We start from the raw sequence: 18,995 nt of genomic DNA on the forward strand, positions 1-18,995 counted from the left end.
AGAAGAACTTTATTCATAAGCTCCATTTGCTTAAACCCCAATCCCCCCATAGATTTTAGGAGGCAACACTTATGGCAGATATTGTGTTATCTATATTTCATATCGCTCTCTATAGACACAATGACATATCTCCAACATAATGTACCTAGCTACTTATTACTTAAAGGACTCCTTGAGATTTACCCTTTATACGGAAGAATTTCCTAAGTCTACCGACTTTTACTAATTTTTGACCAAATTGAAGTACACAATAATGCAATACTTGCTTTATTCTCGCAAGAATTTCCCACATGGTTAAAAGTGACACGAACAATATGTTCATAATTTATCGGGCCTCCAATTTGCCGATAGATGTTGAGAGCAAATATGCAAGAGAAAATCTACACCGTTTAAAGTCCAGAGACCAGAAAAATTCGTAGTTCGCGAAACACCAAATCGTCTAGATTCGCAACGAATCGAGTAATTCAATCACAATACCCCAATGCTGAGTGTTCACAGATCGAACGAGGAACTCGCTCTCCGCTTCCTCCCTCCCTCTCTCTGTGGATTTCCTCGCGAGATCCTGTAAACGTTCGAAGGAAAATGTTTAAATTCTTGAAGGGCGTCGTCGCCGGATCTGGAACCGGACCGAAAGATCTACCTTACAACATTGGAGAGCCATATTTCTCTGCTTGGGGCTCTTGGACTCACTATCGTGGAACTTCTAAGGTTTCAAAACCGATCCTTCTGAATCCCTTTTTTATGTTCTTCTACCTCTTCTCATATATTTTGTTTCTCAATTTCGATTTTACTTTACTAGTCATTGGAAGGCGTAATTGAGATCCCCTGTAACAGACAAAGTTATAGTTGCGTTTCATTTCTGAAGTTCCTGTATCGTTTAAATTATAATTCTTGGTTATTTGAATTTTGGTTTGCTTGGTGATGCGTCAAGGGTTTGAATCTATAGTTCGGGTGCCAATTAGAGCATTTACTAGGTTTTAAAGCATTTTAATCACAATTCATCATAGCCTAAGAATGTCATAAGCTATAGGCTTATTGTTCAACCTGAACAATCTCAGCGAACGTTCTCTTTTGATCCACCGGATTTGGTGATGCCTTTTATTGGCGGGTGGCGTGTTTTGTTGGCTTAATTGGTATTTCTATTTTGTGGGTTTAGCCTTTTGAATCCAATGAGCTACGTTCTTCTTGTTTCACCTAAACAAGCTTAGCTACCAATCTCTTCACAGTTCTGGTGGACATTATGATGTGTTTAACTCATTTCTGGATGTTTTGTCTGTTTCGTAAGTGTGAGAAAAACAAACCCGAGACAACACAGAAGAAATTGGACGTTGGTACTTCCAGGAGAGTTACAACGCCGCTTTCCTTAAGACTGTATTCACCCCCATCATTGTGTGCAATTATGTTACAGTGAATAGTCTCCCAAGATACAAGAAAACCCAACTGAAAGTTGTTATCAGATTTTGTAATGCAATGACAAAATTTGACCACCAAGTTCTTATGAAAGTACAATAGTCTGTTTTGTGATATGGGGGGTACTTATTGGCAGAGAGGTACTAATTTGTTAGTTAATGACTATACAAATAGGTACATTTCTGTATAGTCACATCAATACATGGTCAAATCTGGGCATTGTATCGTTTGGCTGCACAATTTGATGGTTCAAATTGATTGGATGTATTGATCAAGATTCATCTTTGTAACGGGTAGATTACTGATGCTAATCTAACTGTTGGATCTTCTCGGATTTAGATGGATCTACCTCCATCACCTTGATCGACCGTTGGTTAAAACAAATGGTCTAGATCAGATCTCGCTCGAAGTGATGCAAGTGTGTGAAGTGGCAAGTGCGTGCGTCAAAAGTAAACAACCCATTGCCCACACCACCGGGCTCGATGGTAAACAATCCTCACTCGTATGCCGCACACACTCATTAGCTTGTCCTGTTATCATAAACTGAGATTAATAGGAACACATTAATTAGTTTGGATTCCGACTCCTCGGTTTTTGATGTGGGACTAAATAAAAAATCTGTCCTAATAAAGAAACCAAATCAACACTTTATTCAATTAATTCCAATGACCTAGTAATTGTATATCCATTATAATTAAAAATATTACAACAATCCCCCACCATTTTTAATGTAATGGAGCTCTCACAAAACAACCTTGGAAATCAAATGCATAAATGAAAGGTGTCTCTTGACTCGAACATCCACTTAGTGAAACTAATCGAAGTTAGTTAGAAGTACACAGTAGATAAGTCCTCAAATTGGTAATTCATTAGTGACAAGCTGGACCCATCTCACACACTTGACTTCTTTACAAGTACCCTACTAAGCCGAGAGGTATAAAGGCCATGTGTCTATATCTAGTATCATGAATGCCTTAGAGTTCAAGCCTAAAACTCAACAGAAGTGGCCTCACTTCATGCACTCATTTAGTAGAGTTATAAAAGATGCCCTATAACCCAACACCTCGACACAAACTGTTATAAACCTTTTAAGAGTGACAATTCACCCTCCAACTCAGCACATTACAGGTAACAAGCCCTTACCTTGGGTTGGTGACACAATCCAATGCGTGCAGATCATTCTATATACCCAGTTTGATATTTCAAGTATTGGGATGAGTTTCCCCTATTGATGATCTTAGGGCCTGTTTGGTTACTTGAGTCTAGAGATTTAAAAAATCTAGAGATTTCAAATTTATGGAGTCATGATTCATAAAATTAACTGTTTGGTTAACCTAGATTTTTGAATGAAATTTGTAGATTCATCATGAAAAAACATATATGGAGTTATGGTTCAAATGTTTAGCACTTTTATAGTTGAGATTTCACTTCATACTCATTAATCTACAGATTCACGTTTTTAGTGTAAAAAGGCAAATCCCTAGATTTCATGCATCCAGGGATTCACACAACCAAACAGGTATAAATCTCTCATTTGTGAATCCAGAGATTTCAAATCTCTAGATTTATAAAACCAAACAGGCCTTTAGGGAATGGGCTTAAGACCCATCTCTCTTGTAGTATTGTTTACCAAATTCCTAGCAAGACGTTTTGTTAGTAGATTTGCCAAATTTTGGCTCAATCTTACGAAATTGATGGTAATCACTCCAGCAGTAATCAATTGTCTTATGTAATTGTATTCCAGTCCAATGTGTCTAGACTTTGTATTATAGATTTGACTATATGCTCTAGCCAATCATGGTGGGTGATCTCACGAGATATCTTGGTTTTTTCATAAGTCGAGATGAGATCGAGATCGAGATTTGCGAAATGGAATATCTCGCTCAAGATCTCGCCATATCTCGCCCCAGATTTAGCCATATCTCGCTGGAACTCTCAATTTTTGCCTCATTTTTTGCGGATTTCAGCCAAATTTTCACTTGCAACTACTTTTAGTACATCTACAACATTAAAGGAAGCTCAATCATTCTTTACTTGTCTAATGAACTTATGCGTTAATGACTTATATAGAACTTCTAACGGTTGTATAATTTTGTCATTCTATTCTAGAAAGTTAAGATTGTAATACTCATATGGATGGAATCTTGATGACATTTAAGTTATTTGATGTATTTGATACACTTGCCTTTTTATTTATATGCCTTAATGGTTTTATATTGCATGTTATATATCTTGCATTCTTTAATCCTACAACATTTCGGGTTCACACTATGGGTAGACTTAGAAATCATATATAGTGTTGTTTTCTCACAAATCCAAGGCCACTACTATGTCCAAAAGGCCTTAAATAGGCTGAATATCAAGTTTTAGCCCAACTGGGACCCTAAAACCCACCGAGATGGGCTACCGAGTTGATGCCTAAAAAATGGCATATCTTGACCAAGATCTCGCCGAGATGGTCGAGATCTTGGTATTTCATTGTGTTGAGATCTTGGTATTTCATGGTAGCGAAATCTCACTCACCATGTAGCCAATGTTGCTTTATTGTCATAATGTATCGATATTGGTACCATAGGTTTTGGCCATATTGGAATTTTTATTAACAAATTCTTGAGCCACTCAGCTTCTTTACCACCAAAAGCCAACACTACAAACTTTGCTGCCATAGTGGTATTAACAATACAAGTCTGATTCTTAGAGCCCCAAGATATTACCCCCATCAAGAGTGGATATCCAACCACTTGTGTGGATTGGTCATCGCTCTCTGTTATCCAACTAGCATCTGTGAAGCCTTCCAGAACAGTAGGATAATCAATATAGTCTATTTGTCCCTTTAAGGTATCTCAAAACCTTGAAATTGCTTTCAGATGTAAATTACTAGGGTTACTTGCATTCCTACTAAGTTTGCCTACAACAAATGCTTTGTCTGGCCTTGTATATGTCATGGCATACATGAGACAACATATAGCACTAACATACTTTGTTTGTGACACTGCTCTTCGATGATTCGACACTAAGTTGATGCTAGAGTCAAACGGTGTGCTCACTGGTGAAGAATCCCAATGGTTAAATTTGTTTTACATTTTCTCAATATAATGAGATTGTGTTAACATTAAACTATCCCCCAATTAAGCCTAGTTTCCCTAGTCCATAAAAATTCCTGCAGTCCATCTTCTTCCTCTAAATTTCTGCAATTTGTTTCAAACTTCTGAAACCTAAATCTACTGCAGCTCAGACCCTCCCTATGTTTCAGAACCGTTAGAATAAGGTCTGAACATTCAAGGCAGCAACCAGACCCTCTCCCACCCTAGCCAAAACCACCCCCCCCCCCAAAAAAAAAAAAAAAAAAAAAAAAAAAAAACCAAAGCTACAAATACCCTTTAAGTTCTAGATCAACCTTTCTCTTTGCTGGAATTCCTGGGCAGCCCTTAGTTTTTTTGAAATTTCACTACTACCCCTAACCCTAAAACTGGGTTTACATCAGTAAGAGGGGTATGTTACCACTTTTCGATGGAGTCCATGATGATTTGCTATTTTCTTAGGTTATTTTAGAGTTGATGTGGGACTGTGACGCTGGCACTGTGCTCCTTAAGTCTGAGGTGCATATTTATGGCTGGCGTCCCTTCTAGCAGTATTTTTAACTAAAATTAGTCTTTACCTCACTGCTGGTTCTGCTGTTATAGGTAAAAGGGATAACAAAGTTTTGTAGTATGAGGTACTGACGTACAGTTTCAGAAATATGATTTCATATGTATTCTAGAAATAGGAATTTGATTTAAGTTCGAAAATAAGCACTCGCTGGGAGCATGCAAAACTTAAGTAGATCTAGATGATATAGGAAATAACAGTAGTGTAGTAAGAAAAATAAGACCAGACAAAATGAAGTAGGAAAATAAGATAGACTAGTAGAAGTAAAAAAGTTGGCAGAGAAGAAGAGTGGAGAACTCAATTAGTTTTACATGTCATGGAGAGAACAAAGCACATGGTTTTATTTCATTATGAACAAGTTTGAAAAGTAATGTGTTTACTGATCTACTTGGACCTACTACTAGATCTTTGAACTTTCATTAGTTAAAATAAAAAAGAAAAAGAAAAAGAAAAGAAAAGCTGAAACCAACCAAACTAACTCCTTTTTTAAGTCAGTAACATGTTCGAAGAGAAATTCACCTCTAGAAAAAATATCTTGACATCCAGTGACTTCTATGATCAAATGGAATTGACTTCCTGCCTTTCCTGGCACTAATAGTGACTTGTCCAGTTAGCAGCATGATGATCCCTACAATTTACATATAAGTGATCACCGAATGACCTGATACAACTTTACGTTTGAAAGAGTAAACATGCAATTGGACCCCATATGAGGATCAGATTCTTAGTCGTTGGAGCCTAACCAATCCATGTGACTAGGCTTCTTGGATGCTTATGCGTCAATCCTTAATAATTTTTTTTTTGGTGAACCATGAATCCTTAATATTTTTTTCTATTTACATTCACTGGCTATAAGCATTGATCCTTTACAAGCCACAGTCAGTGAAACTTGTTTTGTATTTCTTGTATGTTGTCATAAGTAGATGTCGGTCCAACTGAATTGTATAATTATGATTTATGTAGACTGAAACATGATTCTAAAAAACAAAATATTGGTGCTATTTTCATGCCAGTTGATTAACTTTAATGGTCTATGTATTCATCAGGATGATGGTTCTCTGGTGTCAATATTCTCTCTTTCGGGAAGTAGTTCCCAGGATGGACATTTAGCAGCTGGTCGCAATGGCGTGAAGCGTCTTCGCACGGTGAGCTCCATATGGTTAATATTTTTCAATTTTCACCCTGTGGTCAATAATTAATGGCCTTTCAGCTTACTATATATTCCTGGCATCTCATCATATTGTTGTCTGGCTTGTGCCATTGTAGCATCAAGAAGTTGTGCATGCTATTTCTGCAGTCCTTTTTTCATCAAAAGTAACAGTTACTTTTTGTAAAGCAAAGTCACATAATAAAGCCTTACACAAAATTGTGCTTCAGAATGATACTTCTTGTTAAATAGTAACCCATGGTCTCAGATCCAGGGAGGAGCAAGTAAAACCAGCAGTAGAGTATCGGTCTTTCTTGGCTGCAGTTTTGAGATTATAATTATTAGGGATAATTACTGTTGCCCCACTGCAATATAGCTAAATTATAACCTTATCCCCTGGATCAAACTTTGGGACCATTTTCCCCCTATAATTATTAGGGATATAATGCCTAACCTATGCATATCCTTTCTCATCACTTCTCTTAAGATTATCTTAGGTCTGCCTCTAGTTTTTCTAATCCTTCAATTTGGATTATATCACTTCTCTGTACAAGGACATTTATAGGCCTCATTTGAACGTGGCCATGCCACCTCAAACGACATTCTCATAGGTTATCACTTATTGGAGCTACTCCCAGATTAGCTCTAATATGATCATTCCTTGTCTTATCCGTCCTAGTTTTGGCACTTATCCATCTAAGCATTTTCATTTATGCTACATTGAGTTTATTTATATGATTCTTTTTAACAGCCCAACACTTTGCACTATACATCATAGCTGGCCGAACGATGGTCTGTAGAATTTTCCTTTAAGCTTTAAATGAATACGTTGATCATACAAGACTCCGGATGCACCTCTCCACTTCATCAACCCTATTTTAATTATTTGGAAAATATCATCCTTTATATCACCTTTTTTATTTATGATTGAACCAAAATACCTAAAACAATTGCTCTGAGGAATCTCCTTATCATCAAGTTTCACCACCTTGTTGTCTGACCGATCATGACCAATGTAACAAACTAGATATTCTGTCTTCGTTCTGCTTAGTTTAAAGCCTTTTGACTCCAAAGCTGCCCCATGATTCTAACTTGGTGTTAAACCCTACTTGAGTCATATCTATCAACGTAATATTGTCAGCAAAAAGCATACACCAAGAAACCTCGTCTTGAATGTCTTTGGTTAATTTATCCATTAGGAGTGCAAATAAATATGGGCTTAAAGCTAATCCTTGATATAGCCCAAATGTAGTTGGGAATTCTTTATCCCCCCATTGTCCTTATGCTTGTCATTGAACCATCATATATATCCTTAACTATGTCCACAAATTTGCTGCAACACTTGTTTTCTCTACTACTTGCCAAATTAACACTCTAGGAACTCTATCCTAAGCTTTTTCTTGGTCAATAAATATCAAATGAAGGTCTTTCCTACACTCTCTATACCTTTCCATAGGTCTCCAATTAGGTAAATAAAATAAATTGATATATAATAAAATAAATGGAATGCGGTGGAAACACATAGATGTTTGAAAGGAGAGAGAAAATATGAAAAAAATAGTAAATAGTAATTAACTGATATTCTAAATTAGCCAAAATCGGTTTTTGACCATCTTTATTTTCTGATTTCGGACTGACCCGCTCCAAGATTTAAAATTGTGTCATTTTAAATTTTGGACGAAATGAACCCAATATTTAACCTATTTCAAGAAACTTCTGAATTGTCAAAATTATGATTATGTGCTTCTTTTTTCTATGGTTGGGCCCTCTAATGTGCACAACTGCTTGGGCTTTTTGGACTGAACTTCAACTTGTCTCTTGTTATTATAATGAAGCTAATTCTGATCTTGCCCTTGATCATTGATTGATTGATGCAAGTGATCTATAGGTGGTTTGGTATCGAAATATCATCATCTCCATCCATATAGCACTACTTTGACTTTCGACGCGTTGCCCTATAACCTGCATGTGTGTGAAAGCCAATATTATTTTCCCACTTTTATCTAGAATAATGAATAATTACTGATTACTAATTACTAATGGTTTATAAGTGTATAAATTGTGGCGTATGGATATCACCTTCACTTATGGGCATATTTGGCCCATTCATCAGTGAACCCAAAAATAAGAAGCCTAAAGCCTATAGAACCTAAGCATGGGGAAAATAAACTTTTTTGATGCAAAATAGATCCAATTGGACCATCTTGGCTGCATGGGAGGCCTTTCTTTGTAACCTCCCTCCCCCCAAAAAGGAGGGAACCCAAAAAAAAAAAAAAAAAAAGAAAGAAAGAAAGAAAGAAAGAAAGAAAGAAAGAAAGAAAGAGAGAGATCACGACAAAAAAAATCCCTGGATAAAATTTGTTAGGGAATGAGGAGCACTTGTGTCATCGTTTCCCACCTTTGGTGAAAATAATTTGATGTATTTTGGGTTGGTTGACAAGGTTGACTCTGCACCTTTGTTAAAAAATCATAGTTAGGTAAGCAGCTAGTTCAGGTTTCCCATGTCTCACCACTCAAATTTAAAAGAATGCTTAAAGCCATTTTCGACGCAACCTTGGAAGACTCCTTATAGTACTTGTTGACAACTTTTAACATAGTTCTCCAGGCTATTCTAACTTTCCTGTGTAAGTTTTGCCTTTTAAGCTTTTGTGTGCGCGCTTTTTTTCAGGTCAGGCATCCAAATATTTTATCATTCCTTCATAGCACTGAGGTCGAAACTTCTGATGGTTCTTCTGCAAAAGTTACCATATACATTGTAACTGAACCTGTTGTGCCACTTTCGGAGAAGATTAAGGAATTAGGCTTAGAAGGTACACAGAGGTATATAAACTCTCCATTGCTTGTTTCTATGCTTCATTGAAGTCAATTTGTTTTTCCTTTGGCAAGAGAGCTAGGTTTTGGTAAGGTGACGAGAACTACTATGGGATATAGGGTTTTATATGGATATTATGTAAGTAAAAGATGCATGGTTGTTGTGTCTGCATTTCATGTTTGTTAATGTGAGCTACTGAGCTAAGATCAGGGATGACTTAATCACAATTAAACCCTCTAATCAGAAATCTCATAACTAAGATAGAATTAGAAGTCTAAGGGGGCATGGCCAAATCAGATTGTAGAGACTAGATCTGGATTTGAATGAGGTACAGCATTAGTTCAATACAGCAGTAACTTCAACACAGGCTTGAACAAGAGAAGAAAAGAAAAAGGGATAAATGTGTTTCAACTCTCTCAGCTAGGTTCTTCAACCCCAGCTATTTAGCTCTCAACAGCAAGGTCCTGATCCTTCTTATCACTCAAGCAAAGGGAAAAGATAATAAATTCAAAGCAAAGCTTTGTTAATAAGTGCATTAAGATCTGTGGGCTGCGAATGGCCTATTACATATCTATAGAGTGCTATTACTTGCTCTCCAATTTGTATAAACTATAGAAACTATGGGCTGAATATTTTGTCGAGCTAGCTAATATTTTCAGCCACAGAAATTAGAAACTTAATATAATTAGAAAAAATTAGGATCTAGGCTCTATAGTCAGCCACATGCTTGAATGATAAAATAGAAACTTTCTTTCAGAATTTGGTAAACAAATAATACAACAACAACAACAACAACAAGAAGAAGAAGCCTTGTCCCAACTAAATGGGGTTGGCTACATGGATTCTACTAAGGTCTTCAATCTTCCAAAGCTGTAGATGCAAACGGATCTCATCAAATCTTTCATAATACTCTCATTAAGATCCCAAAACAAAGCTGTGACACTGTTAAACGTTACTGCTCAATGAACAGTGTTTTGGCCCTTCTAGAGTATTTCCCCAGACTGGTTTTACTTGGCCCAGTTGGTCCAGTAGAAGCACTGGTTTGATTCTGCCCAGGTTCTACATCAGGTGTAGAGTGTGCTGGGGATCAAGCCAAAGGGAGATGGAGGACCCATCATTTATGTAGAGGAGATGGTAGTGAGGGCTAAAGGCTTGAAGTGAGCAATTTTGCTCAATATCTAGGAGGTCTCTTTAGGTTGTTGAGCAGTCTAGATGGAGGCTTTTTTAGCAGATAAGAATAGACCTAATTGATTTAGATAGAGTCCTGCATAATGGAGATTTTTCAAATTAGTTTGAGAAAGCCCGTAATACTGTAGTCGTAAATTCTGCAATTGCCAACACCTCCTTCCTGTTTGGGTTGGAAAATGGCAGCCCAAACAATGGGGTGTAAGAACCATTAGAAGACTTCGAAGGTGGATTAGGTGGATTTAATTGTGAAGATTGGAGGGCAAACATGCTATACCAATATATGTAAGAGGTTTGGTAGTTTGATTGGATCAACAAAATCTTACTGGGGTAGGAAAGAAGTTTCCCTTCCAAAGCTGGTGCCTCTTATGGGTGAGATCCAACATGGGAGTATAGTGATGGGTAATCGACCTAGCCGAGATAAGGAGGAGCCTAAGGTGTATCACAGGAAGGGATCCAAGGGAAGAACTCAGGTAGGCGGTAGAGAGTGGCCTTATCAGTCCCACAATCCCCAGAGAGCAAGATTTGGTACTTCAGTAGGTTGATATGAAGGCCCGTGATTTTCAAAAGATGGAGGATAAGATGGATGAGATGGAAGAGGGCGACGCCTTGGACAAGATCGTGAAATCATTTGTAGAGGTAAGTGGATGAAATTGAAAGACTTCTATTTGGAGAGGGGAGAAGATTAGGTGTTGATTGGTTTTAGCTTGGATGCCCTAAGACAAGACCTCAGCCTCAGGTCCTAAGGCAAGGAAGAAAAAGAAAGGAGAAAGGAGGCAGCCTTAGCTGGTGCTCAAAGTTGCGGTGTGAATAGGATGCTCCATTGTCAAGAGGAATTTTCCTTTGTCAAGTGTTGTGTAGCAGTTGAGTCAATGCTCAGTTTGAGTTAATACTCTTGTTGGTGTGTTAGCTAGTTATTAGTGGATGTGTTAAATTTCCATGTTTTTAGATTGCCTATATAAAGGAACTTATGTTATCTGGTGCATTGCTTACCACATAATGAAATTTGAAGTAGCTATTTGGAAGTTTGTTAGTGGTGAGAAAGGATATGCGTAGCTTAGGCCTATCTAGTATGGCCTCAAACAGAGCTGATTGGAAGGCAAGAATCCATGTAGCCAGCCTAGTTAGTTGGGACAAGGGTTGTTGTCGTTGTTGTTTTTGCAAGTTTGTTCCTGTGAAATCCCCTTGTGTTTGGTCTAGGAAAGTAGGTGTTTGTTCCAATGGATCCAGCTTGCGGTATGAAGCTTGGGTGTTTGGTTGTTCTTATTGTTCCTTCACTTTTGTCATCCATTAGCCAATCTATTTTGGTGATAGATTCTCTGTTTGCAGTTATTATTCAGATATGTCCATTGTCTCTGATAGAAATCAAGCCTTTAATAATCTAAACAGTAGCTGAACTAATGAAGAGAAAGAGAAGATGAAGAGAAGAGAAATTGAGAAAAATCACAGCAGCAAGGGTCTGCGATTCTAGCTAAAGACTCGTTGAATCGCAGCCTCCTATTCATAGAATTCAAAAAGTCTTGATTACAACTTGAGAAGCAAGCCATCTTGCCGTCTAAAAAAGGAAAGATAAATACATCTCATGGACTTGTGTAAAAAGGAAAGTATTTGAAATTATAAAGAACTTGAAAATAGAAACTATGCTGAAAATATAAACTCTACTTTCTAATTCTCCTAAACCTTGATCACTAAGGAACCTTTTCCAATAAAGGAAAGTAGGCAACTCATGAGCAGACCAAGGCTGTCCAAGGCTTGCGTACCAAGGCAGCAGACTTGGATCATGCACAATTCTCAACAATTTCATGTCAGAATTTCAGCATACCCTTTCTTCTCTATTTGGTAAACTTGATTTCGGCTTTGTCCAATTCTGACCTACAGATCTGCTCTTGTTGTGAATCTACGATTCTGCCCCATTGTCTGATGTTCTTTAGATGTTACCATTAATATATCAATTTTAGTTTCTATCCTACTTACCCTATGATCTTGTGCTATTGATGACCATCTCAAAGCTGGAATTCAATCTCAGTGAAAAGATCTTGTTTGTATATTGTTTTTGATCACTCAAATATTGTACTACATTAGGGTGGGGTTTTGAGAGAAACTAGGAACGACTTCAGTAAGATTAAATTTTTGGTGGTACATTACCATCCAAGAAAAGGTCTCTTATTAAGACCTTCAAGACTTGTAGCTTTATTGGAATTATGCAAGAGATTTGGTTAAAGGATTTTTCGTTGGAAAAATTGAAAAGAAGCTGAAAAGGAAGGGGGAACAAATTTGTTAATGTGGTTTTAGGGGATGAGGAATAGGGTAGGGGGCAGATTGGAAAGAGAGGAGGAGGAGAACATGTTGTCCTCAATATCGGATAGCAGTGACTGAAGAGCAATGATGAGCTAGGGGCAAGGGAGGAGAGAGCTTTTAGAGATTGATGGAAGCATGTCTTATTAGTTACCAAGCTCAAGCCATTCAATACGTAATTTTTGGTACTGGATGCTTTCTTATTGAGAGGAGAGGGAGGATAGCTTAGATGAGAGTATATTTCTTCCTTGTTGACTATAGGATTGTGCCTATCCACCAGAAACTGGGGTTGGAGAGCAGAGAAATTAGAATAACAAGAGAACGTGCAAGAGGAGACGTTATCAAAAGAGGTAGAACTTCAAACTGTGTGAGCAACTTTAGCTTTGCTGAGCTGTTTTGCAATAGCAAGTAGCAGGGAGGGAGAAGCAATGAACATGTTTGTCCTGATCCTCATGGATAGTGGTAAAAGAATAAGGGACTGAAATCAAATGAGAAAAATGTTTGGATGAGTAGATCAGGGGTCTAATAATCCGACAGAACAGGGAAGAGGAAAAAGGCATCGGATTTGGAGAAAAAGGAGAGCCAGGCTTCATTGATGAGTAAACCCAGTCGACACTAAGTATCCATTATGCCATGTGAGAGGGGAGCATCTCAGGTCACTGTTACTAGATCTTTGATACAATAGTTGAAACCCTTAACTGAAGGGAAGTGATTGGCAGACCATCAATTATTTCATGGCCAAAACGATCAACATTGAAATCTTTTGAAATATTCCATGGGAGAGATCCAATCCTAGATTTCAGGAGAGAGAGGCCACATAATTAGAGACTTTCAACAACTCTGTTGAGACTTGAGAGCATAAACAACTGAGATAGAGAAAGTGGATGAGTTGGGAAGGGAGAGATGAAGGGGCAGAAGTTGGGAGAAGAGGTATGGATTTTCGGGGCTACAATAGAATCTGAATGCAACTTTTAGGGGAATGATTGTAGTTGACCACAAGGGGGCGATAGAAGACGTGATATGGGTGGCATTACTATGAAGAGACTCTAGTTTCCAGGAGAGTAGATGCTTTAGTGGATTTTATGATGGCCTTGATATGGGCATGTTTGGCCAGGGAGTTCTGACCCTTGATGTTCTAGATAAAGCCATTAGATATAGAAACTAAAGAAGGATCACGGTGAAAAGACTTTTGTATCCCTTGTTAGGATAGGCAATCAGTTGGTGCCTTACCAGGGAGGGGCTGAAATTGTTCGGATGACCATTAGAAAAGGAACAAGATGGATGGTTCCTGCTGGTGATCAGTAATGAGAAGTGGGTAGGGGCTGGACATGCTAGATGGAGAATCAGATGCAATTGCTCACATAGACAATGTCAGGGTCGCAGTCTGCTTCTGGCCATGATTTGGTTTGCAGGTGGTGACAGGGTGAGGTGGAGGAGGTGGGTAAAGAGTAGACCCCTGGAGCAACTTTGAGCAGCAAGGTGTCAAGGCAGAAGCTGAGGGATCTTGACCAATGACCAGTTGGAGTTGGGGAAGAAGCCAGGGCTGGAGATACTACTTTTGTTGGAAAGGACAAACCAGGGGCATTTGCAGAAGATGGACCTGAGGAGAGAACTGGTCTTCAGGGACAGTGAGACACCATGGGCTATTTGAGCTTTACCAGAAAAATGGTGCCCAAAAACTCGGTACAGTAAGGGGGACATGTTTCATGAATCACCAATTACTCAAAACTAAGCCCTTCTTCTATGATGGAAATGATGGCAGGTAGAGGAGGCTCAGTAGAAATTTCTACAGAAATTCAAGCAACCAAGGGTGTATCCATCATTGTGGTGCCAGCATTGGTGCATAGGGGAAATCCATGGACTGAACGAATTCTACTAAGGCATCCAGAGCTCCAGTACTTAGTGGAAGACCAGGTGGGGCAACCCACATGGTATTGGAGCTGAAGTCGACCTTGTAGAGTTGCAGGTTGGGATCCCACTGGCAGAGCAAGATTGGTTGAGCGCCTACTAACCATAGAGCCCCATCATCAGAGTAGATCTTAAAAATGAACAGACCATTTACCAAGAGCTGAGTATTGCTTATGAGTGATCTTTTGACAATATTAAACGATTATCTGGACCAAGGGAGACCAACAAGACAAGGTTTCCATTTTGATATCTCAGGGCTTATTCTTTTCTTTTCCTTTTTTTTGGGGGGGAGGGGTTGGTATCATAGAGCAAATTTAATGGAGCCATCAATGGAGGGTTTGACATAATGAAGAGAGAACCAAGAGCTAGAAGGTGGAAGGGATGACGTGAAGAAGGAGGACCTTTTTTTTTTTTTTTTTTTGGTTCTTGCAGGGGATGTTCTACACCAGAGGGTGGGGAGTGAGTGGATACTGAAGGTGCAGGAGGGGAGGGAGGGCTGATCTGATAGGTCGTAGCATCTGAGGGTTACTTGGTAGTAGCAAAGGTGGGGGCATAGAACAAAATTCCGTTGAAACTTGCAAAATTTTCACGGAAATTTCTCATTTTGGGAATCTTGAAACGAAAAACTAAGGGACCAAAAACAATCCCCAGTTTCGATCAAAATAGTCAAAATTTCGTCAAAATTTCTCGAAACCTTGAAACCTGTCAAAACCTGGTTCAACCTAGCTGGACCAGCTGGTTCATGGGAAAAAAAATTCCCAAATTTTGTGGGAAACAATGGGAAATTTCGTGGAAACTTGAGACTTTTTCCTACAAGTTTTGTAGCTTTCCCAAATTTTCAATTTTTTTTGTTTCTTTCATGTTTCTCCAAATACCATGACAAATAACCCCTCCATCAGGACTTCCCTATTCAAATTGAGTATTCCCTCAGACTAGTTATTTTAGGCATGTTGATGACCAGACTTATAAAGTTTCAGTTGTTGATTACCTTGACAACCATAGACATAAAATGTCATGGGATGTCTATGTTCGTTGGTTGGAGGAGAGGATGTTACAGGCATAGTCCTACTTAGCTCATAGGATGGATCCACTCTTGGCACTCCTCGTGGCACTAAGTTGTACTTTCCTTTTATTGTTAGTTACTTTGTGTTTGATGTTTTGAAGTTAGAAGTTATATATTGATATGTACTTAAGTAATTAAGTTTATAGTGTACTTCTCGGACAACTCTACATTGATGTTGTATACATTGAATGACATATCTACATTGATTTTTTTAGCAAAATACAACCAATGTGTTCTTTATACTCTAATTAGCTTAAATGTAGAGGCCCACCCTAAAATACTCCCTAAAACCTGTCGAAACTTCATGTCAAAACTTGCACGAAAAAGTCCTAAGTTTCCTCGAAATTTCCCAGTTGCCCACCTAGGTTTCCCATTTTCACCTGGTCAAAACTTGATTTTCCGTCAAATTTTTTTCTATGGTGGGGGCAGGAGGACCACCATCAGTTACTCTAGCATGGAATAGAGGGACCGGGAGGAAGGAGAATGGCAGAACATCAGAAGACGGCAACCTGGTGAATGGTATGGCAACACTTGCAGTTGGACCGCTGGCAGGACAAGCTGGGACTGGGTGTTCCAGCATTTTGGAGGGTGGTGGAGCATCAACTGACATTGCATCAGGCATTGATAATCAGGCAAAGCAAAGGAGGATGAGAGGTTCTCTAGATCTGCCAAGGCAGATCATGCTTGTCTCGGGGTGGGAGCAGGAGCAATTAGGCCTACCAGGTGGAGAACCTGAGCCTGCTTGCTCCTGGCGGTATGGCAAGAAATGTTTTTGGCCATGAACATAAATTCAGCCATACATGATTAAAATCATGTGTTGTGTAGTAGATTCTCATAATAATTTCAGCAGAACTTTGTCAATTTCTAAACTGGTCTTCTTCTTGTTATTATTTGTTGTAAAATCTTATTCTATATCATTGTTTGTTCTTTAACTTTTCTTTAGTACTCCAATATTTATTGGACACGAACAACATTTTGATATTTGTGCTTCCTTGTATTTTTTCCGTACAGGGATGAATACTATGCGTGGGGATTGCACCAGATAGCTAAAGCTGTGAGCTTTCTCAATAATGACTGCAAACTTGTGAGAACTATTTCCTGTAGCCCGTTATCATCTGTTCTGGTGGTCCAGTAATATATTCTGCATATTGGAAAAACATTCATATATTTTAGCATGCCTTGGATAATAATTGGAGAGAGAGTTTTTATACTATTTTTATTTCAGTGGTGAAACATGAGTCGAAGAAAGAAAGAAAAAGTAACTAAAGAAATGGTTGGTAATTTCAAGTTTTTGAGTTTGTCACATGCATGCTTTAATGCAGGGTGATAGAAAAGCTTTAAGCTAGTCCTTTGCAGTCTTTCCGATATTAGTTGCAGCTTTATCTCCTGCTTTTGTATGACAAATGTTCTTGCCATTTCTTTTTATGGTGTCAGAATTTTCGGATTGTTGAACTTTTGTGTGCTTCATGGTCCAACTTATATTGTTCTTGTTCTTCATACCATACCATTATTTCACTAGTGTCTTATATCCCATTATGTAGCTGATGCCTTATATTCTACTCCAGCCTGTTTTGGAAGTCAATTGCCTGATTAGCTCCTCTAATGTCACAGGTTCATGGTAATGTCTGTCTAGCCAGTGTTGTTGTGACTCAAACTTTGGACTGGAAGCTGCATGCTCTTGATGTGCTATCTGAATTTGATGGAAATAGCACTTCTACTGGTCCAATGCTGGTAATTATCATTTTCAGGTTTTATTCTTTTGTTGTGATATGTCTTGTGATGTGGACTTGAAGTCTTATAGGAGTGTCTGGGCATAAGGCAGAGGGCTATATTTTTATTTGGCATTGCTGATATTTTGTGGGATCCATTTAGTAGCTTTGCTAGCATATGAACAACACCACATGCAAGGCATAATTCTTACTTTTTGATGGTTATGTATTTGTTGGGTTTTCAACTTTTAGTATATCATACCTATTACCTATTAGGGTATTCTGGTGGGTCTATGATTGTGCAGAACTTGGCCTGTCCTGGTCCAGATGTTGGTCTCTTTAATATTTTTCTCCTCTTTAGGGTTTACTTTTGCTCCAATTGGTTTGTGTTTTAGTAGTTTAGTCCCATGGGCAATTGGATTAATACCAACCAGCCTTTTTATGTTACTGTCAGTGTAAGAGTTGTGCTAGCATAATCCTGGGAGGCTGACAACTTTCTTACTTGAAAACTAAGATAGGAAAAGGCAGTTGACTGCACACCTTCTTCAAACTACTTGTCTGACCTAGTCTACGAAGTACATTCATCTTGTGTGGGAGAATGGGAATCTGATTCTCTCATGGTTTTGAATGCATGTCTAATCTGTATCCATAGTTACTTCATTGTGTATTGATACCAGTTGATAAGAACCTTTTAGTCACTATGGAATTCAATGGCCAAACAGTAGAAAATTTACAAGATAGAACTGGTTTTAATGGTGCCAGTCACCCCCAACACCTAACGGTGCCCCTCAGCCTACGGCTGCCCAAAACTCACACACATAACATTCCATAATCCCCCCTTTCCTCTCCCCTTCCCCTCTATTTATAACCCCCAATGCCCTGTCTCTTTCCTCTATGTAGCTTAATACCGTGATCCCGGGGCCCTATCACAATCCCAGGAAATACTGTGTTCAATTTGCTGCCATGTTTGAAGGGAAAGTCCTCCTTGATGCCAATGAAGTTGTGGACCCTTTTGAACCTCAGAAAGGAACTAATGGATCCATGACTGGGCCATTGTTACTCCCTCATCCATCGTTAAAAGAGAGGCAAGAAAGATGCTAATTCTTCTATATTATTATTCATGTTTCAAGTCAGTCTTCTCCACTGGTTGCATCTTAGCCTCCACAAATCTAAGGAAAGGTAATACAATGTTCATTGGTCAAGCGGCTGAAGAGTCATAAGTGTGCTTTTATGAGAAGTAAATAATAGAGTGGAGGTTTGGAAAACTTTGCTCATGCACTAAGCAGCATCCCTGAATGGAAAGTAAATCACAATAAGAAATGGTGGAGTAAATCATTTGTAGACTTTATTATTCCTTTCCTTTCCTTATTGATAAGAGCTAACAGAGAACTGAACTAACAGAGAACCCAATTATTATTTGATTACATCATCTGTTGTGCCATATTGTGGAGATTAGGTGAACTTTGTTTGAAACGGTGCTTAATTGAGAGCTATGCCAATCGTGGTTCATGTTTCAACCGAGATGGGCTGGAATTTTGGTTAAAACCAAGACGAAACCATGTGCCAATCAAAGTATCTGGTCATGACAGGTTTCTGCTAGTTTAGACAATAAATAAAAAATATTGATAGTTTTGACCAATAAATACCAAGTTATGACTAAATTCAACTTATTTCAACCAACCGAGTTTCAGTAGTTTTGATTGGTTTTGATAGGTGATGACAAGTTTCGGTAGTTTCAACCATTTTCAATGGTTTCTTCCAGTCTTGAACAGGCTATCACATGTCAGGTTTTACCTGAAAAATTCCTGATTTTGACAC

At 38.5% G+C, this 18,995-nt stretch overlaps 1 protein-coding gene across 2 annotated transcripts in view; it reads left to right on the plus strand.

The window, feature by feature from the left end:
* The first annotated feature begins 449 nt into the window (after positions 1-449).
* The window catches only part of CTEXP (kinase family with ARM repeat domain-containing protein), a 43,406-nt gene continuing 24,860 nt past the window's right edge, over positions 450-18,995 (plus strand). The window contains exons 1-5 of one of the 2 annotated variants that reach the window (XM_089165288.1): positions 450-708; positions 6,105-6,203; positions 8,874-9,025; positions 16,480-16,552; positions 17,080-17,199. In XM_089165288.1, coding sequence (XP_089021414.1) covers positions 583-708; positions 6,105-6,203; positions 8,874-9,025; positions 16,480-16,552; positions 17,080-17,199 — 570 coding nt within the window. In that variant the 5' untranslated portion in view covers positions 450-582. The remainder of the gene's footprint in view (positions 709-6,104; positions 6,204-8,873; positions 9,026-16,479; positions 16,553-17,079; positions 17,200-18,995) is intronic. The other variant, XM_089165287.1, reaches the window with a different exon arrangement.

This window comes from Hakea prostrata, chromosome 8 (genome assembly GCF_041222555.1).
Source record: "Hakea prostrata isolate BN-2017 chromosome 8, UWA_Hpros_2, whole genome shotgun sequence".
Lineage (NCBI taxonomy): Eukaryota > Viridiplantae > Streptophyta > Magnoliopsida > Proteales > Proteaceae > Hakea > Hakea prostrata.